This window comes from Mirounga leonina, unplaced genomic scaffold, assembly GCF_011800145.1.
Source record: "Mirounga leonina isolate KUSES-001 unplaced genomic scaffold, KU_Mleo_1.0 Mir_153, whole genome shotgun sequence".
NCBI lineage: Eukaryota > Metazoa > Chordata > Mammalia > Carnivora > Phocidae > Mirounga > Mirounga leonina.
In genome coordinates this window covers 9,793,344-9,816,887 of record NW_023270387.1, presented here as the reverse complement: position 1 = coordinate 9,816,887, position 23,544 = coordinate 9,793,344, and the positions used below count along the sequence as shown (strand labels likewise).

Here is a 23,544-nt window from a genome sequence, read left to right as displayed (position 1 = left end):
GGTGCAGAAGGCGGCTCAGAGCAGATGTGGGGGAATGACATTCCAAGCAGGAGAAGTATCAAGTGCAATGTCCCGAAGACAAGGAACAAGCTCAGTGTTGGCTGAGCCACAGAAGGGGGGCCTGAGGGGTTGGAGAGTTTTCAGTGTGGAGCAAAGTGGAGGAAAGACGAGGCTGGAAAGGAAGGCAGGGGCTAGCTCAGGTTAGGTCTCACAGGCCAGGGCAGGCAGTCTGGATTTTATTCTGGTTGCAACAGGAAGCCATGGGAGGATTTTAAACAGAAGACTGGTGCTTGAGGTCATTCTGGCTACTGTGAGGAGGGGCAGAAGGGGACCATGGGGTGGAGACTGTGTCACTAACCAAGAGAGGAGGCAGACAGCGTGGACTCGGGCATAGGGGTGGAGATGGCAGACGTGGTTGCACCTGGAACAGATTCCAAGGCAGAGAGGATGGGGTCCTGCTGGAGGATGGGGTCCTGCTGGTGGATGGAGTGTGCGGGGTAAGAGGAACTGTGGCAGAACAATGACCTTGAACCCCACCGTCCTTACCAAAGACTTTGAGGTGGATGGATGCATCCTGCTCTCCAGCCTTATTCTCAGCAATGCACACGTACTCGGCCTCGTCGTTCTTATCCACCTTCCTGATGGTCAGCTCAGAACTGTCATCACTGAAGACGTACTTCTCGTCTCCCTCGTTCTCTATCTGTTCCCCATCCCTACATGGTGCAGAAATGCCAAGTGCCATGATTTTGACCACAGAAGTAAGATGTTCATTTTTAACCCATTTCCACAGAATGCAGACTGAGCCCATGGGAAAGACTCAGTCTTCACAGAAAGTCAACACCCCAAATTGTACTTCCACATACACACCTTTGCTTCCTCTACCCAAACCTCTGTTTCTCTCCAAGGGCTATAAACTACCTACAAACATTCCAAAGAGGGCCTCCAAGGCCACGCCCTCTGGTTCTGCCCCCTTGGAAGGGGTCCAATGCACAAGGCGAGAGAAGCTTATAGAAAGGAATCCATAGAATCTACAAAATCTATAGATTCCTTCTGTAGGAATCTACAGAAAGGCTGCACCCAGAGCTGATCTTCCCAAGCAGCCCATACCCATGCCACGGACATGCCAACACAGAGCAGGCTCCATGCTCCCTTCTCCACGAGTCCATGATAAAAGGCATGAGCCAGTTTCTTACTTTGTCCAGCTCATGGTGGGCTCTGGGAAGCCTTTGGCATCGCACACCAGGGTGACGGACTGGCCGAGGTTGGCGGTGGCATTCACGATGCTCTGCCTGGCCTGGACAGTGGGCGGCACTGAAGGAAAGAAGAGCTGTCAGGGGGGGTTGTGAAAACCTAGAGGAACCCAGTAGCCTAGAGAGGAGGCACTTTCCGGGGACCTCAGGTCAGAGGGTCACGGCCACGAGGTCAAGAGTTCTAGGCAGCTGCAAAGTTAGTATAAGGGATCTAAATTCCAATGTGTCCTAAATAATTACTCCAAACTGAGTAAGTAAGTCACCCACAAACATGCATCAGTGTTTTTCAACGATACAAAGTATCATTATATGTAATACATAATATTGTTTTTTAATAACATAGCTTTAAAACCTACATTAATAGGTCTTACTCCTTTCAAAATAGGATTCAGCTTATAGTAGCTATTTATCATGATGTATTTTTTCAATTAATGCATATTAATCTTAAAACTACCATGGTAAGTAGAACTTGACATCCAAAAGGGGGTTCTTGATTCTGGGAAAAGTTGAAAATGCCTGTTCTCGGTGGTTAGATGGTTAATACCAATTCAAAATGCACCAGCTCACTGAGTGACATTTCTCTGGGACTGTCAAAAACAGCCCTGTGCACAAACAGTTTTTACCAAAGGAATGAGAGGGGGAGAATTTGGCAAAAAATATATATCAATAGCCAAAACAATTCAACCACGATTTACTTATTTTCTTAGTACTGACATTATAATTTCCTGTAAACATCTTGTAAATGTCAAATCGATTCCATGGGTGTGTTTATGTGACACATTGCAGATTAAGATTAATAAGCCTGTGGCCCTGATTCTGACTATTCTGAGGACTGAACTGATTATAATATTTTCTTTGAACATTGAACCAAGGGACTAATCTCACAATTACGGTAACCTCAAGGACAAGGAAGGATGAATAAGTATTAGAAAGCATGGCAAAAAATTTCTAGCGCTGTAAGACAATGAAGGACATTCAAGAATTGCACTAGAAGTCCTCCGAGTTGAGGGAGACCCAAAAGGCAAGTGTATTAAGAAAAAAGAAAACAAGCCAGAGGCTCTACCGGGAGGGGGGGATTCACTTGAGATAGATGTTTGTGTCAGGATGGGATTTATTTAACAGACCAAAGAGGAAGTTCTGGAGGATTTGGGGGACCCAGGTGGTACTAATGGAGAGAGCAGGAAGAACAGATCTCCTCACCGTTCACAATGACCTGAATGTCCTTGAAGTTGATCTCCCCCCGTGCCAGGATCCTGCCCTCACAGCGATAAGTGCCCTCATCTGTTTTCTTGATGTCCCGGATCTGCAGGTAGTTGTTGGACAGGACTATGAATCGGACTAGAAGAGACAAGAGGTGGGTTCATCCAAGGGTCAGTCAGAGAATTCTGGTATCTGCAGGGAGGTTGCAGGGCCCTTCCTCTTCCCCAGCGGCAATCTTCTGGGGCTGGGGGGAGGTGGCTTTACACCGAAATCAAGACATGTGGCCCTGGCGCTGACAGAGAGCCAAGAGCAAAAGTCTACTGGAAATTTACCTTTTTCTTTGGAGACAAGGTCAAGTGCCTGAATGTACAAGCTCCAGGTATTCACGCATTCAGGACCTGGAACACGCACAGGGCTGTGGGACACTGGGATCTGAGGTTGGGTTGAAATGCCTCGGAGGGTGGCTGAGGTGGAAACCCTAAGGGACCCTGTGGCTTGGGGGTTAGGGCGGCCGCCAGGGAATTCAGGCCTCACCATCTTTCGTCAGGATGACATCTCGGCCCTTGTGCTTCCAGATGATGGTGGGGGGTAGGGAGCTGACCACATCACACACGATCACAGCATCTTCCCCCTCCCTGAACTCCTGCGGGGTTGGTGCATTCTTGAACATGAGCTTTTCTGGAAAATGAGCAAGAGAAGAATGAGGGAAAACAGCTGGTTGGCCCACACAGACCCCCTTTTGCGAGAGCCATGCTGCTTGGATTCAAGCTGTGAGCAGCTCTCAACCCATATATATCTTCAGTGGCCCAAGAGAGGGTCCCACCCCATCCTTGGCCAAGATGCCGGCAAAGCAGCTGGTTTAAGCAGGGGAATGTGGCATCAATGTTTGGCAGCCAATGTCTATTCACTGAGTGCTAAATTTATCATACTTTGTGTGGAAAAGGATCGATGGAGGTAAAGGAGTGTCTTTACCAAGTGTCCCTTGCCCTGTGGGATGGTGCCAATGAAGCACAAAGCAAGGTGCAATGAATTGGTACAACACCTAGTCTACAATGATTGGTCATCAGTCTCCCACTCTGTGTGACACCCCAAACCCAGCTTTCCTAGAGCAGAGAACATTCTGAAGAACACAACAGAAGAAAGGCAGGCTTAATGGGATTAAATACTATGGCAATCAATACTGTTCCATTAGCTGTCACCCACCATTACACTGGCCAATGAGACAGATGCATGATAACAAGGTAATGAGATGCCACCTCCAGCCTGGATTTCACTGACAATGGGAACTGCCTGCTCTGAGTGGCCCAGAGTGTTCAGATAATAATCCCCCACACCCCACCGAGCCTTTGGACTCCATTAGCAGCAGGGGAGAGTGAAATAAAAGGGGACACGTGAATTGTACGATAGCCAGCCAGTACCTGGAGAAGGGAAGGGGCACCCTTAGCAGCCCTCTGGGAACTGTGTGATTTGAATTTAGAGAATGGAGGCCAGAGGGAGGCAGCTGGGACCCACGTGACCCAGGGCTGTGAGTTCTGAGTTGGCCCAGGATCATTTAAGAACATACTGGAGCTCTTAGCTCAGTTCAGAAAAGACTCAGAGAGTGGGAAGGAGGAAGGCCTCAGGGAGCCCTTGGCTGCCATCCCACTCTGCCTGCTACCCACGTGTCTTCCTAGCCAAAGGAGAGGACCGGGAGTAGGGAAGAAGATGGAGGAGGCACTTACGGAAGATCTTCACGTTGACCGTGGCCTCTGACTCACTGCCGCTCTCATCAGTGACCACACACTTGTAAATGCCGGCGTCATCAATGTTGGCATTGTAGATGGTGAGCGTGGAGGAAGAGTCGTCGTTCCACACCACGGAGATCCGCTGCTGGTTTGGGGTGAGCTTCTCTCCGTTGGGGGAGAACCAGGAGATGTCTTTATCTTTGGCATCTCCCGCCACTGAAGAGGAAGAAATAATTTTCAAACCGTGGGAGTTGAAAAGACAGAGTCCCCTCCAGGGTGACTGTGGGTACTCAGAAGCAGCTACCGAACAAGAGGTCATCAGGCCCGATGACCGGGGAGGGGGAGCATTCATGCAGAGGATGTGACACTGCCTTCCCTGGCTTCTGTGCTTCATCGTGATGCACAAAACACCACTCACAGTGACGGGAAAGAACTCGATGACCCCTCGTGAGTATGCCTATCCTTAGTGAGGGACGAGGAGAGGTATTTGCTGAGGACCTACTGTGTGCCAGGCTCTAAGAGAGGAGCTCCAGCCTCACAGAAGAGGGGGCAGAGGGGATTCATGTCTAGGATCTGAGCTCAAGGGCCTGGCGCATCTGAGCCAACTAGTCAGCCTGTTCTTGAGGGCTCAGACTGTGGTCTCCAGAGAGGAGGAGGAGACACCAGCTAGTCTAGGAGTGTGGATTCCAACCAATTTTATTCTAGCGTCTGCCAGCCCAAACTGGCTCGACTGTCATTTCAGCACCCCGTCTCAGATAGACAGATTCATCTCCTTCAATCCTGCAAAGAAGAGAGCCAGAATCACCCATGTGTCCTTTCCCCGGGGCACCGAGGAGGGGCAGATGCCGCTGCTGAGCGGTCTCAGACACTGTGCGGGGACAAGGGCTCTCGGCTCCGGCGGCCGCGGCGGCGCCTTCCTCTCTGCACGACGCCCCTCCCCGGGCCACACCACCCAGCCCTGCACAGATGCTTAGTATGGAAATGAAGCCGTCCTCCTTTCAGGACCCATCATGTTTTCAACAAATATCGCTATTTGCAAGATGTGCTGTGGGCTCCACGGCGGTGTCTCCAGATCGTTTAAATTGCTGTAATGAAGGCAAAGCTGGAGTGAACACATCCGGCGGCCACAAGGCACCTCACCCAACGCAAATCATGACTGCATTTAAAGGCCCCTCCCTGCCAAAAGCTGCTTGCTAAATGTCATGGTTTACACCTAGCTCAGCTCAACTTCCCTGGTTCTTCCATGATCTGAATCCCAGTCCTGTCACATTCGGAGAATCCAAAGCCTAATTGGAAGCTTCTCCTCCCCAGGACGTTTCCTGATGTTATCTGAGCCGTGGAAATGGGGCAAATTTTCTAAACAAAAAACAAGGGCACCAGGTCTGACAAACCCCGGAGCTCTGGTGGGGGGCAATGGGACAGAGTATCGGTATTCACAACAGACCTGGAAAACCCGGGACCCACATTTTCACGGCACAAGGGACAGCGGTGCTCAGTTTCCTTTCCGGCAAGTTTCAGACCTTCCTGGATTTCTGTGTCCTGGGAGATTCTAAGAAGTAAGCCTTGTGCCGACCCCCTGAAGCATGGTTTCTGAGGCAGCACTGTTCTCCCGCGTCACCCACAGAACTCCGGCTGGGTACAGAGCAGGGGACCCGGGTGATTCGCTATTTTGGGGATTGTGCTAACTTTCCTCAGGAAATCCCTAGACCTCCTCCATCACCACGCAGAAGCCCAGATGACACATCTCACTGTGCTGGGGAAGCCCTTTGTGAGGGGAAGGGAGAGGCCTAAGAGCTTCGCTGGCCCTCTGGCCCCGAACACCTGGGCCAACTGGCTACTGCTCTGCTGGCGGCCTTTCCTTAAATGCAGTGAGGCACAGGGCACTTGCCTTGGCATAAGAAGAACTTGGATTCTCCGACGCTGATTTCTCCTTGGCTGGGGACGATATCCACCTGCAGGGAAACTGGAAAAGACAAGGTCCGGTTGAAACGCACATTAGGGTTTCTGAGAAGGGAACCCAGAGCTTCCATTCAAAAATGGGGTCTCCCTGCTCACGTTAGGGAAGAGGGAAGGGAGGATGTGGTCTGGGTTGAGAACCTGTCACCGCCAAAGAATCCATGGTTCCCGTGCTGAAGCCAGGAATGGACACGGTCCGGATCCCTCCCTGTGGAACGGCTATCCCCTGTCAGACAGCGCGGGGTCCCCTGGGAGATTTGGGGTGACCCCCCCCCACTCTACATGTTTCTGACCTCTTGAGAAGGCCATGGTCCTGCTCCAGACAGCAGCACCTCTGGGATTCACAGAAATAACAGATCAGTTACTTCTGGAAATCAGCCTAAAGCATCCCCATGGCTGTGTGACGAGGGACCCTCCAGGTTCCCATGTCTCCATGCTTCATGACTGTGGGGGATTCACTGTGACGATCCAGATGGATCTGGAAGCAGGGGATGCCAGATGCTCACCTTGCCTCGTGACTAGGGGACCCCACCCCTCTTTCCATAAGGGGAGACAGGGTGCAGCATCATCACTCCAACTAGTCGGGTGCCCTCCTGGCAGGCTATAGCCTGTGCCCTGAGGAATTCCCTGTATCTCCTGGCTACTTGTGCTGAATTTCTATTTGACGATCCCCATGCTCTGTCATTCCTCTCCACTGATAAGGCAAAATACATTGCACTGGATCCCACAGATTGCCGTATTCCTTCGGTCCCTCGTACATCTGCTCAGAGCAGATAACTGTTCCTCATGAAAATATAGTGTTAGGGCAGGGAAAAAATGCTTTTATCCATTTGGATGCAACTTCCTTTGCCTCCCCTCCTCTTAGGTAAAGTAAATCGGAAAGCTAAAAGCTAATGGACATTTGGTTCAACGCATGTAGCTTCTTCAAGTGGATATGGATATGGAGGAGGGGCCGGGACTCAAGAGGCCGGGTAATAGAGACTCGGCGAGCCCTTCCTTCGAACGGCCATTTTCTCTGCACCGCAGAACCGAGGGCCTGCTGGTTGCCATGGAGACGGACTTGCAGGCAGAGCCGCTGTCGTCTCAGTCTGTGCTCCCGTGATGAAGGGACCGCGGTGCACTCAGCAGAGCAGAGGGATCAAAGGACCTGCACGGGGCTGGCAAGGCGAGCGTGGGGAGCACCAGGCTACCGGGGGCGCGGCCTTGCTTGCCACCTACAACAGACAAAGCAGACCCTGGAGAAGCAGCAGAGGCAGGGGAGAGGTGGGTGGCCTGGTGGAGAAAGGAACTGCGGGAGGAAGGAGGGAGGGCGCAGAGTGAGGAATCAGGCACAGAGTTCAGGCCCGGGGAGGATGCTGAGTGCTCCACCGTGAGAACAGGAGGGGGGCACTCAGACGTCCAAATGCTGGTTTGGAAGAAATACCGTAGTAATCCGGGGGCAGCCAGCCACTCCCTCACTGGGTTTACTGCGGATGACTCACCCCCGGCCCAGGACTGAACTCTCACAGGGAGCAACGAAATGTTACGTGGCACACGGAGCTGCGAGGGCACCTGACCCCGTGTAGGTGTCTCTAGCTGTGGTGTTTCCACCGCTTTCCTCTGGCCAGAGTAGGTGCGCTCAGCTCCAAACTGAGGGAGCCAGAAGGAGTCTCAACCAGCACCATGTTGCACCTGCTTATTTTCCAGGTGAGAAAGAGCAATAAAGTGACTTCGCTAAGGTCACCTCTATTTAGGGCCGGGGTGGTGGTGGCCGTAGAGCCCAGGCCCCCTGGCTCCCAGGGAAGTGTTCTTTCCACAGTGCTGCCTCTGTGGGTCAGGGACAAAAAGTTTCCATTCATCCGGTTTGACGAACAGTCTGGAGAATGTGAGGAACGACCCTCAGATGCACCCTCCCCTAACAGAACAGAGCTGATTTTGGGGGCATGGGGCCTGACGGAGAGGGCCGCAGGCCAGCGCCATCCATCGCAAGGCCAACCAAGACCTTTCCATTCTGTCCACGGCTCGCATTCCACGGAACGATGGCCCATGAAGGCCCAGGAGCTGTGCCTATGGCATCCATCACCTACGTAACGGTCCTTTCTGGAGTTTACTGGGGCATTCTTTAGAGAGTTAGAGGCATATTTCTGCCTGAAAGGTTCACTGGCCCATATGCTCAACATTAGCTGCTAGCTTCAACATATGGATCCTGTTATTCTCACAGAGCCCTTACTGCTTTGAGAAGGATATTCTTATCCCAAGTGAAAAAACAGCCTTCATCTTTTCAGCTCTTTTCAAACAGAACATGACTCTCCGGGGGCCAGAGAACACGGCTAGGCTCAAGAGTTTCATACCCAAATGTGGCCAGTATCCTTCTCTGGGCCATGGAGAGCAATCAGAAAAAAGAATTTCAAAGGAATTCCCAGCTTAAGCAGATCCCACGCACACATTCATCATCACAGAAGTTTTTAAAAGAAGACATAGCCACTTAGACTCCCGGCACACATGGAAAAGATAGCATGATTCCTCCTTCAAAGCACCAGAGTCAAAGCCGGGCCAGAGGAACCCCAGACTCTCTGAAAGTCAACACTTGCATGTCTTTGACTGTAGCACAATGGCTGATTATTCTTCCCCAAATGCTGAACCTTGAATTATTAGGTTTAATAATGGCACGTGGAAATCCTGCTCTACTCTCCAAACTCCGTCCCTCTGCTTTGTGGTGCCCCATCCTCCTACTCTATTAGACCTTTCACTGTTTGCAATAAAAATTCCTACCTCAACTTTTGCCTTTCTCCAGTTGCACATATAAGTGAAATTTTCTAACCAGGCATAACTCATACCTTTAAAGAAACCTAGGAAAACCCTTCTCCCAGAAAAAGTATCTCAACTCTTGCTTTGCACAAATGCTCTGCAAGAAGGCCATGCGTTATCCTACTCCATCCTAGATGCATCCAGAGATAAGACGCTTACATGCATGGGTGTTTGGTCTGAAGGGCCATCATCCCCCATGGCCCCCTACAGCTAGATCACACGTTCCGGTTTACAAAACATACTCTGTTCCTTTGTCTGATGCTCACAACAGTTTGGAGACATAAGAAGGCCCACCTATTGTCTCCATCCTATACAAGAGAATATTAATGCTCAGAGAAGCAAAATAACTAGCTAAGGGCAACTCAGCTAATGAGCAGTTAAGATTCAAAGTCATCTGATTCTAAGACTCCAGCTATTCCCTCTATACCCCAAAACTACCACTAACCTTTGGTTGGCTGTCTCATAGGCTCATTATGACCTAGTATTTAGCATTTGCTCTCTTGCCAAATCATGGGCTAGAAAGAGCAGAGTGTACAAACATCTTACAGTCAAGTTGCTGCCTTCCTTTCTACCCTGGTTGATTCTAACTGGCCTCCTCGCCCACAGATGATCATAGCATTGTAACTCCTATTTCACAGATGGGGAGGTGGAGGCTCAGGGCCATAAGTAGTAGAAATGGTGGAGTCCAGACTCCAACCCAGGCTGGATAGAGTCGAAAGCTCCAGATATTTCTCCTATATTCTTTGATCCCTTGTGAGCAGACAGGAAAAGGGTTCTCTTAAGAACAGAATGATCCCCCTGCCCCCATCCTCATCTGATTTTAAAAGTAAAATAAACTTGCGGGAGATTTGTACATTTTCAAATGTGTTTCCTGTTTAAATGTTTTTTAAAAACCGATGCTATGTTCAAAAAGAGGCAAACTTGTTTGGCAAACAGCTTCAGATGTAGAGAGAAGTTTGGGGACTCTCAACTTTCTAGCAGAAGCAAGAGAATTTCCTTTAGTTGCTAAAGGAAAGTGAATTCGGATTTCAGTTCATAAAACATGCTAAGGCACTTATCAGGAGAGGTGGAAATCTTACCAAAGCAAAGCAACAGAGAAAAATTATTCTGATTTCAAGAAGGAGACCACAGATTTCACTTGAGTCAGCAACTTCTTGCTGTAGTTTGATTTTTACTGGTTTTCTTTTCAGATTCTAATGTGCTTAACAAGGTAGGCGCTGACAGCAGAATGTAAACCCAGGTCTTTCCCGTGGCTAATTGAAAATATTTTCTTGTTAAATGGTGATAAAGATGCTGATCGCTGAGGAAGACGGACTGCAGGTATGCAGCAGGCCAGAGCCAAGGTAAAAAGACGCCCCCGTCACCAATTTAAGAGAAGAGTGAACAACAGAGGATTAATATGATCAGTAACTATGCACCAGGTAAGGGAATTTTCTAGAACCTATGTAATAACAGCTAAGAATTTTTGAAAAAGGCATCAAAGTGTCACTTATGAATTTATTTTATTAGCTATTGTTCTAGAAATGAACCTTGAATATCACCATACTTAACCACTTCCATGGAGAGTCGTTTTTTATTTTTCAACTATAACTAATACTAAATCTCTTTCATGTGACCATACCTATTGGAAAGCCAGACATCTGGACCAAGAGTGTAACAACTGAGGGGCCCCCACTTGCTTCTGGCAGTTTGCTCTCCTTATTAGCAAAGTACTTGAGGGTAACTTCACTATTAAACCAGCCAAACTCAATGAAAGTAAAGCCAAAACCAAGATGGCAGTACTGGAGAATGGCTGAGGCCCAGGGCTCTGGACCAGACTGTTGAGTGTGAATCTCAGCTGTGCCACTTCCTTTGTGATCTTGCCATGTATTTTAACCTCTTGGTGCCTCTGTTTTCTTATCTGTAAAATGGGGACAAACAGAACCCTCTTCATAGGGCTGTTGGAAAGACAAAATGAATTCATATATGTGAAGCACTTAGAATAGCGCCTGGCACATACTAACCATTTTATGCTTGCTGTGTATTATTATTCTTCATAAATCTTTATTTACAACCCTTCCCAAAGAAATTATTTTGATCACGGTTTTTGAGGGAAGCAATGTTTCTCTTTATGGTTTAAGATAAAGTAACCTTCACGAACGATCCAATTGGTTTGGTGGCCCAATTCCACTCTCTATACTAATTTAGGAAATTCTACTTGCCAGTCACAACTTTATTGGTATACAAGATGACGGAATTCAATCAAAGGCAAAAAACAGTAAGGCAGGTGCTCTAGACAAACCACTTCACCTTGGCCTGTTTTCTCATCTGTAAAATGGAGATGATGGTAAGACTGCCTCTGTGTGGCTGGACTGTCATGATAATTAAATGTCAGGAGAGAGCCATAGTTAAGAAGTCAGGGTCTGGAGTCAGAGAGGCCTGGGCCCAAATCCCGGCTCGGACACCAAGCAACTCGAGAATCTCTGGGCCAGTTTGCCACATTTGTAAATGAACACAACAATCCTATTTATCTCATAGGCATGTTGAGATGATTTAGAAAAGTAATGTATGAAAAGTACCAAACGCCAGCTTAGGCTTTGGTTTTTTAAATGGTGGTACATATATGACAGCATTTTGAACTCACACACACACTGCCCGCAAACAAACAAAATTCCCCCTAATGCTTGTAGTGAGAATAAGATAACAGGGACCTCTTACGATTACTTGTACACACAGATACCTATTACAGCATACGTGTGTGTGTTCACATCTATGTGTATATATGGTGCGTCCGCTGTGAGCCTAGATAAACGTGTGTGTGTAGAATAATGCAACTAATCAGATTGCTACTGTGGCAGGAAGCAGCTAGACATAGGTAAATTCATCTCATTTTGGGAGAGAAAAACAAATCAACAATTAGTAACGACGAAGGAGTCTCGCCCGTACTTGACATGTGAGTCCTGTAATTCTGGCTGGATGTACTGCTCATAGCAGCTGAGCAGAGGAAGAAAATGAGGTAGGCTGTTTCACTTTCAAATATTAACCCAAAAGTTAAATGTCATTTTAAAGGAACTGTAAAATACGTGTTCTCGGAGATTTTGGCTTCAGGGTCTGTATAACGTCATCACAAAGGCAGACCATATTCTAACTGCCACTGGAAGCATCCTCATTGCTTAAAGCTGGCTCATAGTAGCAACTGAAACCATCTAGAAGCCATGCTTAGGGCTGCTCCGTTGGGGCCTCATCTATGGAAGTGCTGAGAATTCTAATTCCCATCTAAACCTAAACATCAGAAGTCTTCTAGATAGGGTTCCCAGGCCAACTAAGTTTATAACCAAACCCTTGGGAAGCCCTCTGTGGGAAGCACCCACAGGAGCTGGACCCCCGGCTTCCCCCAGAATGCCAGCCAGCCTAGTGAGCGAAGGAAGCCCTTCAGAAAGCTGTGCTATTTCCTGGTTGAGAATGCCAGCACACAGCAGATGGGTCAGAGCAGAATTCAAGACTGGAAGAGGAAGGAAAGATGAGGTGGTGGAAGGTCCATCCTCCATTAGAATTCATTCTCCATTAGAATGGAGAAACCAAAGCTCCCTGTGTCAAGATAAAGCCATATGCATAGGTTGCAGACTTATGCAGACACTGTTAAACCAAATTCACTTGAAGGAGATGTGGGGTGCATATAACAGACAGGTTTCCAAAGTCTTTTATTTTAATAAAACCTCCAGAACTGGGTAATGTTTCCTTACAAAACCCAAGCAATAAATAGTCCCGGTGAAAATTCTCTTTAGCATCCTCAAGTCCCATGGCTCTTCCAAAGTGATGGGGGGAGGTGTGGAGAAGGTGAATATGGCTGTAGAGTTCTTCAGTTTTCCATGTCATATGATACTATCATAGAACTTACGATAAGGAATAAAAAGTCCTGAGCATCCCTGCACAACTGAAGCCTCCATGATTAATCTGATATCCCATTACCCGGGACATTCTATCCTACGGAATTCTGGTAGCCAAACAGCAAAATCACTTGCCAGAAGCAGGAGGCTCTATTTCTTAGCATCATACATCATATGAGCTCCTGGGAACCAGGACTAATTGGGTGCCGTCTCTGTTTCATGGGACTGGCTTCATGTCAGAACACAGAGCCAAGGCATGTAACGGTTTCAGTTCTCTTGGCCTCCCCAGTTCCCTGGGTCAAATTAGCATTTTTGTTAGGTCTGATCAAATGGTTTACTTTTATAGAAAGAAAGAAGTCAGCGGTTTTAAGCCATCACTGTTGTCCCCACAAACCACCTAGCAGCTAGAAGCCTTGACTAAAGTCACATCACGTTGTCCTATGCTCCTGGTTAGAGAGCAAGAAGATGGACATGTTGGTTTAATCTGCTCAGAAGTAACAGATTCATGCTGGTGCCCAGGCCCTCACTCCCACCTCTAATCCCCATCCCCAAGAAAGCCCACGGTTCTTATTGGGAGCTCTCTGGAGCATTCTTTAATGGGTAGTGGGAAGAAATGACTCAGTGGGATACTAAGCAGGCCAAGATGGACCCAAACAATTTCCACACCACACCCACAGATCAGACACAGGGGAGAAGCCTGCCTGGCTCTGATAAAAAGATGCTTGTTTATTTTTTGTTTGCTTATTTTAGAAGAAGGTCATAAAGGAAGGAGATGCATTGAAGAATTTACTATATCCATTTTTTTCTCCAAAGCAGCAAAAAGTCAAAAGTATACTTGTAGAGTCTCAAAAGGGCCAGATTCCAGATGAGGAGTGAAATCCTTTCCTAGTGGGCATTAGCCTGGTCTCACCCAGTCCATAAGGGGTGGAAGCTGGAATGTTCCACGGCCCCTCGCATTGGGGAGCACGCAGCTGAAGGCAGGCGTGTGTGCCAAGGGGTGGCAAACGCAGGTCTAGTTACACTGTGACTTCTCAGTCTTCCACTACATTGGATTCATGGCCAGAACCGTAAAGCTGTTAGTAACAAAGGAGAGTAGAGCCAGAGAGGACCGGATGCATCATCTGCAACCCCTTCCTTTTACAGATGGGACACTCCGGTGGGTCCCTGCTGCGGACCTGCGGTGTTGGCCCCACATGCTGACTCCCGCCCCAAGGCCCTTCTTGCTTTTGTGTCTTATTTCCTCTGTGTGTCCTCAGTAGCTATTTTACCTGCTTTGCCCTAGGCTCACCTCTGTCCCAAAAGAGCAGGTGTCATCAAGTAAGAGAATTGCTCTATTAAAGTGCAGTTAAGAAAGCCGGACAAATGGCAGGTACTCTGCCAGTTCTGTCCCAAGCCAATTAAAATGCCCACTTACTTCCAACACCGCGGTCACTTTTTCACAGAAGCTCAGCTTCCCCGCTTCCTTTTCTGGCTGCCCTTCCTGTTGTTGGCCTTTTTTCAGGCCAGCACTTTGCATGAAGCTGACTTACTGAAGTGCTGGGCAAGGATGCAAATAGGTTTTTGGAACTCAGCTAAGGTTCTCCAGATGAACAACATAAAATCTATCAATCTGCCTCAAGAACCCAGGCCTTCTTAATAAATTGCTGCACGCGATCTGATTGTGTCCAGGATGCCCCGACAATGTTTCCTTAGGTCTGCTCTCCCGAAATGCTGCCTTCACAAAATGACTCACCTAACTTCTTTTCTTCCAGCTCTAAAAAGGTACTTTGATAAAAGGAGAATTGTTCCTCTCCCACCCAATACTTTTGCCAACATGGCAAGAAGTTGGAATTATATGTTCTAATATTTGTCCAGCTGTTGTTTGCAGATGTTGTATTCTTTACACCCAGAAAATAGAAATTTGGAGAATGCTAGCGTGCAACTTCATCCTGAGAATTTCAAATCCTGCCCGTGTCTTTCAAAAATGTCCTTATGTGTTCGTAGCTTTAAGCACATCTGGGCTATTGAAGATACAAAGGCTTATAATCTCTCAAACAACCAATGCAAAGAGTTGTTAAATTTGGTTTCGGTCTTGTGAAAAATTCACACTCTCAAGGATATATATAAATATATAGTAATTATTATGTGTCAGTCACCCTACTAAGCACTTTATTGAATTCGTGTAAGCCTCATAACAATCCTACGAGATAGGTAATTTTATTATCCTATGGGACAAACAAAGAAGCCGAGGAACTGAGAGGGTAAGTCACTGGCCCAAGGTCACAAAGCCAGTAAGAGGTAGAGCCAAGAGCTAAACCCATGCAGATCTGGCTCCATGATCCTTGATCTTAAGTATGTATTACTTAGTCTCAATTAAAGTCAACTTTCATGGAAAAGGAGCTGATTTTGTGCTGGATGAGCTAAGCACATAAGCAGAGAAAAATACTATTGACTCTAGATATACTCCACTCAGACCCTGGGATACAGTGATTCTGAAGGGGGGCTGGAAAGAGGTTCCTTGAATTCTGGGCCTACCAGCCACACCAGCCTCCCTATTCTAGCCCTACCTTCATCTCCAGACTGAATTCTCTCTGCCTCCCACCCCCTCCCCCATGGGCCCGGCTTTCATGCCCACCTGTAGCTCTCCTCTGTTGTCACTACGTGCTCAGCATTGGTGGTGGCCACCAACAGGATCAGGCCAGAGGCTGTGAGTTGGATCTTCCCATCTATAGGTTACTCCCGATCCCCCAATTTGGATTCTGGATAAGCCATATCATCCCTTACTAAAATGTTAATATTAAAATTGTTCTTTGGTGATACACAAATCGTGGCTGAGTCTTTGCTCCTCTGTAGGGTGTGCATCTGAAATCAATTATTCATGGATCTGGTCATCTGGCACTCTCTCAGAGAATCATTCCCCTTAAGAGGCCATCTGTAGAGCATCCATAGTAAAGAGATTCCTATGAGAGGCCACAATCTTTCCTACTGGGTGGAGAACCCATTCCCCACTCCCTCAGCCACCATCACCCCCAACCAGATGGTGCCTGACCTCTTACATGACACATAAAACCGCATTACACAATATTTTAAAAGGGAGAGAGCAGAGGAAAACTGAGCCATTTAAGTAATAATAATTTTACAAATAGTATATCCATGAATCCGGAAAATAATCATATTGTTTTCCTGAGTTAGGAACAAATGAGAAAGTGCTCACTGGCACCACTATATAGGGTAAGAGCTGAAATGCCCTTTCTAGCTCTATGGCTTATCAGGAACTGAGAGCTGAGAACAGCCCGGGGAGAGGGGTGGAGAGGGGAGAGGAGTAGGGGCTGCAGGAGATTGTGGCCATGTGGTGGTCCAGGCACATCTGAAGTACATCTCCATTCTGAGACTGTGGTATTCTAACTGCCAACCTTATGTTCCATCCATCCATAGAATTACCCATAACATTATTTTCTGAGTCTCAGTTAAAAGTCCTTTGGCTACACTTACACCTCCTTCTTGTCTCTGCACAGCGTGATTTCAGGGACCCAGAAGAGTCCCAGAAGTGTTCCTCCAGCCCCAGGCTGCTTATCGACCTTCCTTCCTTCATTCTTGGTACTTCTGCCTTATGATTTGTATGCCTAATAACAGCAAGGGCCTCTGGTTGTACTCTAGGTTGCTATCAGTCTTTTCAAGTTATAATGAATCAAAGATTTGGGTAGAGTTTCTTAGGAGGGCTGGGGAGACTGGGAAAAAAACAACCCAATGCGTAATGTTACACTCATCTCAATAGCTGGGACCTCCTCCATGTGCTAATCATGCTCCTTCCCCCCCGCCCCCCAGAATACTGCTGCAACCCTAAAGAACTGCTAAGAAATCATAAAGTTAAATATGGAATGAGATTCTTATGACAGCCTTTATAGTTTTTTTGTTTGGGTTTTGTTTTTGTAGCGAGTTTTTATTTAAGCAACCACTATGAAATTTTTTCATTATTCACTTAGGCTCCTTCCCTCCCCCAATCCAAACCCAACTGTCCTTGACACTCTCACTTTGCTTTATCCAATAGGCAGGAGAACCTTTGAATCCCAGTCTTTGAAATCAAAGACAGAAACATTAAAGAGGGTCCCCCCCATGGCACCCATGTCATCATGGACTTTGATGTTCAAGGACCAAAATGAGTGGGATCCCAAGGAGCCAATTCAAAGGTCAGGGGCAGATACAAGGCTCACTCATGAAAAACAAACACAACCAAACTCATCTGTTGGTGGCAGAATCTTCTTTTAGGAAGGATTTCACGGAGGCAATGCTTCTTAACTTCTTCGTCAAGGTGACAAACTCTAGTTATGAGCAACTTTAAAACCAAGTAATTAAACTTTCTTACACCTGGATCCTCATCTCAAAAAGAAGGAACACCTGCCAAGAGACACATTCTCTCTTTAGGGGAGGTTTCTGGAAAACCTGCTCTGAACTCCAGGAAACCAGACCCCCTTTCCTGGCAATGGGAGTTCACGGGGGCCACAGTGATGCTGCCGACACTTCCAGCACCCAGTCTACATAAGGGACTTGGGCGGGACACGGGGAGGGAACACACACACACACTCCTTCAACCCTGTCTTCCTGGACAGTGAATTCTCCTCCAGGAACTAACTTCTGAACTTTCAAAATGGTGTAGGGTCACAGTGCCCAAGAACTGAGGTCACTGGTCAGTGAGTTTTCCTTCTTTAAAAATAGAATCAGCCCCAACAGTAGCTAAACTTGGGAGAGCAGTAACTAGCTTCTATTCCAAACTGCACTGATAGCTACAAAACCCAGAAGCCCTAAGACTACAGGCGACCTGGTTATCTTTAAGTGAGTGGAGCTCCCATGGGATAAGGTTGTTTCATGTTAGATTTCAGGTCTCTTCTATCCCCATAAGAAACCCCACCCCCCAAACCACACTGCACAGCCATCCCAATGCAGCCAGCCGGGGCCACAGGTCAGTCATGAGTCACGCATCTGTCTGCTAGCAGGCTGACTATGCTGTCCTAGGGGTAACTCAGCAGGACTCTTTGAAGATTTTATTTATTTATTTGACAGAGAGAGACACAGCGAGAGAGGGAACACAAGCAGGCAGAGTGGGAGAGCGAGAAGCAGGCTTCCCGCCGAGCAGGGAGCCCGATGTGGGGCTCGATCCCAGGACCCTGGGATCATGACCTGAGCTGAAGGCAGACGCTTAACGACTGAGCCACCCAGGCGCCCCTCAGCAGGACTCTTTGAAGCATGGATTGTGACAGGATGGGCCACTCGCGTTACTCAGGCTGGGATCTCCCCTACAGGCCTGTCTTTTGTCTAAGGGAGTCCCTGCTCTTATTCTCCTTTGGTCACCTCCCTCTCCGCCCCACTCACTACAATCTCAGGGTCAGCCTTCTACATACTTCCATAAGACAGACAGACATAGTCCTGCTCTCCCAACAAAAATAGCAACAAACTTTGCCCAAGAGGAAAAAGCACTGACACATATGAATATAACCCCCCGGCCAAGCATTAGACCTTATTTTGTAACAAGGCAAGCTGCCTTTATTTCTATAAACAAGTCATAGCTGTCAGCCTCACTAGTGGCCTTTAAAGATGGCAGTATCTTATAGAAAGCTATTAAACAGTGACAGCCTGACAACCAAGTCTACTAACAGGCTGCAATTGGTTGAGTAAATGCCTAGAAAGGAAAGAGTGCATGATCCCAGGAGGGCTCCTTAACTCCCTTGGGGGCAGCGGATCTGCCTCCAAATTTCATCCTGCTCTCCGAGGGCGTAAGCGATGACTCTCTTTTCCAAACTTTTCCGTTGAGGGGTCTGCACCTAGATTTGCATTTCACGGAGCATTTCTCATGGAGTCCATTCAGGCAAGATGACACCTTTTGGATCACCTACCTAGATATTTCCAACGCACATACACCCTAAGACCCCCCCCAGTCTGAACAATGGCCGCCTCAAACATCACTGGACTGTGAGCTATGTGCCTGCTTCCTAGGTAAGGAGAGGTGATGATAAAACTCAAGGTTTCCCCTGAAACTTCTCAGTAGGTTATAAAGCTGAAAAACAAAACAAAACAAAACAAAACAAAACAAAACAAAACACCCCAAACACAAACTACCACATCAAAGACTTCTTGACCTCTCTGAGCTGTCCTTTTCCCCCGGCCCCTTGGAGCATGGCTATTTTTGACCAAATGACCAAAAATGAGCTCCAGTCTTAGGTTGGCCCTCCTCTTGGACCAAGATTCTTCTGTAATGTCACAGAAGAGAATGGCCCTGAGACCAAAACTGCAGTCTAGAAGGAAAATGCATCAGGGTAAGGAGAAGGTACTAAGTGGATGGCACATTCGTGCAGTATGAAAGCTCCCTATATGCTAATTCTGTGGCTTCTCACAGCCTTCAGAAACCACCAACTGTGACATCAGCTTCACACCCAAGCTATGTGTGAACAGCCTCTTCCTTCCTGTTGGGTGCCGTAGACTGAGGCTATTGCTGGGACCTTCCATGAGACCTCGACTATCTAGGGGCAAAGTTGGCCCAGACTTGACTGAATGGAGCATAGTCTCCAAAAAAGTGACACTTCCGGATTCTTTCTTCCATGGAAAATCAACCAGGACCATGGAAGGACTGATCTGGGGGCTACTTCCTGGTCTTCACTGTCAAGGATCACCTGCGGCCTTTATGGCTTCCATGGCCGTAACAGGAAGGGAATCGGGGCTGAAGAGGTATGAAGGCCAGTCCCTGCTCCGTGCCTCCACGGCGATTACCTGCACCTCCAGCACAGCACCTCAGTGTCACAGGGTAATGTATTAACACCTGTTCAGCGACTGACCTCTGTAAAGACGAGCCTGTGCATCCCCGATGCTCAGCACAGTGCTCTGCACGTAGTCTGCTCTTAAAGTTTTGTCCTGAATTAACCAGAGGATCCTGTTTTGACTCTTGTTTTCTGAGGTTCACTCTAGCGCAATGGTGGGACTGTGCGTGGGATGCAGGGGTCCAAGCCCTGGAACCATAGGTCAACCTGGGTAAGAAGTATCTGGAGAGCTTATGAAAGCAGATTTCCTTGCTGCACCCTTGGAGACTCTGATTCAGTACCTCTGCAATGGGGGTCCTGGGACTCTAATTTTGAAATGCTCCTCCAGTGGTTCCAATATGCAGCCAAGTCAGGGATCCCTGGCGTAGCCGGGGTAATGGATGCACTGCAAACAGTATCAAACTCATTGAAACGCTTCCAGCTCTTGCCCCAAGGTTTTTATTTTTACCATCGTTCTTATGTTGCCCTGGTACTTTGCCCCTCGTGGCATGAAATGATGGAGCACAGCTCTGCAGAAGCTCCTATTTCACGTACTGGTGTTCAGGTCTGTGACATGAGCGCATCAGCAAAGTCTAACCCAAACACATGAACACATCGTGTTTTGTTAAAAGCAGATATGCCCTGAATTAACCAGTGGGTAAGACCGAATGCACAGGAAGTTACATCTAGGTGCCACTGCCCCCAGCACACCTTCCGGCCTCCCTGGCCCACCCCACCCAGGGGAACTCACGTGCTGCAAACGGAAAGTCTTGGCAAGTGTCAGCTGGTCAGTTCAGCAATCTTTCTCTTGCTTCGTTCAGTGGGTCAGCCTGTCATGTTCCCTGTGTAAGCCTCATTTAGAGCTCCCACAGATAAATGTGCTGGTTACTAAGTGGTTGTGGTATAAGAAATCTATTCTGGACCCTTGGCCCAGATCCTCATTAACCGTAACAGGAAGGAAAGGCAATCACAAGCAGGAGGCACGACGCACTCCCCTCCTCAAATGAGACTTCACGGCTCTGAAATAAAAAGGCTCCGGAAATCGTGAATTAGCCATAAATCATAAAATAAGATGAATTACCACTATATCTAGTATCTTCACAATGGCAGTTAGAAAGGACACCGAGCACTAAATGTGAGTCCTTTAGCCCAGAAGGTTTTCTGGTCAGTGGTACAAGGAACTACCTGCCTCTTACCTTTATTCTGTTTTACTGACACATTTCAAACTTCTGCATTAAGCAGGATTCTCGATCCCCTGCTGAAGCTGATAAAAGAAAACTTCCAATTGTTTCAAATAATTCGTAGCTGAATTCATCTTGCTTTGAAGGCTACAGGGTCCCAAGGACAAATGTTCCTCTCACATGTAAACATTATTTATTCTTAATATCTCTATGCTTGCTCATTGATTTTTTTTCCCCCTCCCCACAACACAGGCCTCGCTGTAAAGGAAAAAGCCATTTGGTGATTCATTAGTTCTTCCCTGAGTGTGGAAATTCATAACCATTACATGCCCACAGGTGCCTTTCCATCTAAGTTATAGATCTTTCTGACCATTCAGTGTGGATCTCTATGTCTTAAACACTCCCTACAAATTGCCTACAGGTAGGAAATAGAGAAGAAAGTATAGAAATACATTTTCCTATAAATTCTTTTGTCTCCTCTATTTAAAACTATCAAGATAAATGGAAGTTACCTAGACAACTGTGTGAGCACAGGTCGCTGTCCTGAGGACTCGGATCCACAGGACCCCGAAGAATGTGCTGTACACCGTATGGGGACCTCACCTGTTTTTCATATGGCTGATGCACATCAGTGCAAACACGCAACTTCTGGCTGGCTAAATAATTTGTAGCTCTAAGTGTCTTGGTCTTAAATTTAGAAATCGATAACATTATTTAAGGGATGACTTGAGTAATAAATTGGAGGAAAAGAGGGAAGAAGAAAATCACACCAAGCGGCTAGACATAAGCTACCAAGAGCGAGGTCAGGTAGCTTCTGTAATTTCAAAGCATCTCCTACTTGGCTTTATACCCAGCAGGTTCCAATAAATGCTCTTCACCGCCTGACAGCAACCTTCCTTTCATGTATGTTTCATCTCCTGGTAAGCTACGTGGTTAAAAAAATGTATTTTAAAATTGTTTTCAATGGAAATGCATGGGTCAGTTCCTAAGAGTGAGGTCGTGAGGTGCCGGAGAAAGAGGATCCTGCACCCACATGGCAGGAGACCCGGATTCTGGTGCTAATCGCCTCATCTGCACGGTGGCACTGGTGCCCCGGCAATAAAAATTAGGATAAAAGCAGAGGCAGAGGGTGGCCAAGTGGGAAAAACAGATGAAAAGGAACCAGAAAACGAGGCTCTTGTTCAGGCCTTGCCCCGAGGATACACCCACAGGGTCTGAGGCAAGTCCCTTCCCCTGGCCAGGGCCCACTTCAGTCATTCAGAAAGGAAGGGGCTGGACTGATTTTTGAGGTCCATTCTACCTTTCTAGTCACATGACTGGGGTCAACTTGGCAATTCGTCAAAAGGGTTCCCGATCTCCCCACCTTCCTGCCAAGGCTGGCTTGTCCCAGTCCTGCCAGGTGGGGTGGGGAGGCTTCAACCTGCAGGCAAAACCCCACTCAGTTCCGAGCCAATCCTCACGGGCCCTGGCAGCTCATCCGAAATCCCAGAGCCCCTGGGCAGGAGGTGTAAATTGTTGCTACAGGTAGCCTGGGGTCCTGGCGTGCCTGGAAGGTGCTGACCTCTTGCCAGCCCTCTCCCATGCTGGGGCCCGGGTCCCTAGATTCAGCTACTGGCTGATGTCCTGGTCCAAATCAGACAGATGACCCAGCACACAATGCTGCCACCCAGTGGGTGGGGACTCCGCCCCCTGTCCAAGCTCCTGAGGCTGCTGCCCCCATTGCCGGACACTCCCAGGCCCTTCTCCCATCAGAGATGGCAGTGCTGTCCGCACTGCAGAGTGGTGGTGAGGAACAAGGGAACGGCACGCAGAACACCTACTATATACTAAGCACTCTACAAATGATAATCACCATTGCTGATTATCATAATCCAAGGCAGAAAAAAAGCGAGTGCCTGATAGCTGTTCATTAACTGTGGGAGAGCCCAGAATAGTGGCGTCAGAGCCAGCCCAACAGGTGATCCCCTTCCTGCTCCTCTCGCCTGGCGGGCATGGGGAGCACAGGAAGCGGAGCCTGCTGTGCTTCTCCGAGGCACCTGCATTTGTCCCTGGATGTACTGCTATCTGGTAGGAGAATGAGTTAGAGAAAGACAGAACAAGACAGACTATTCTTCTCTCAAGGCTTTCGCTCCCCTTGGGGTGCAGTCAGAAAGCTTGATGTTTCTTCAAGTGTTAAGCAATCCCTATGGATTTAAGAGAAGAGATATGAATAACTCCAAGGACAGTAAGCTGTGTTTTGCCAAATAACATCATTACAACAGGGCTATAAGGAAACCAGGGAGCTAGAAAGAAACTGCTGGCTCCATTTATCTTTGTTTCTTCTTCTTCTTGGCTTTAGGCAGTCGCAAGCCACTTCGACATGTGTGTTCCGGATATACCTCTGGGGCCCATTTCAGGGAATACTTTTTGAAGTGAAAGTGGCTAAGTGGTCTCATTCAAGGAATTTTTAAGCTCTGGAGGCTAGTTTGTCAAAAATGGAGTGGACTCCCTCATCTGATCTCAGGTGGCCACCTGTCACGGTAACCAAGGGAAAGAATCAGAGGGGCTGGACTGGCCAAGTGCTGCCAGGACCCTGCTTCTGAGGCCCAGTCCTGTTTCTGGCAAGGAGAGGGAAGGCCCTCCGATTAGAATCACATGGTAAGCCCTTTCCTAAGGAAATTCTGCCGTATCACTATAGGCCTATTCACACTCAAGGCAGGTACTCGGGCCTCAGTACCACGCTTGCCAACGCTAGCCAGTCTCCATCCCACCAAACAGAGCCCGTGTGGGATGTCGCTCAGACTTAGGCAGTGGGTGAGCGGGCAGCTCAGGGCTGT

General features: G+C 47.9%; 1 protein-coding gene across 9 annotated transcripts in view; it reads right to left on the bottom strand.

The window, feature by feature from the left end:
• The window catches only part of NCAM1 (neural cell adhesion molecule 1), a 299,415-nt gene that overhangs the window by 58,667 nt on the left and 217,204 nt on the right, over positions 1-23,544 (bottom strand). For all 9 annotated transcript variants that reach the window (XM_035008954.1, XM_035008956.1, XM_035008958.1 and 6 more), the window contains exons 2-7: positions 6,063-6,137; positions 4,172-4,390; positions 2,985-3,128; positions 2,451-2,588; positions 1,194-1,311; positions 547-713 (exon numbers count right to left, since the gene is read on the bottom strand). In XM_035008954.1, coding sequence (XP_034864845.1) covers positions 547-713; positions 1,194-1,311; positions 2,451-2,588; positions 2,985-3,128; positions 4,172-4,390; positions 6,063-6,137 — 861 coding nt within the window. The remainder of the gene's footprint in view (positions 1-546; positions 714-1,193; positions 1,312-2,450; positions 2,589-2,984; positions 3,129-4,171; positions 4,391-6,062; positions 6,138-23,544) is intronic.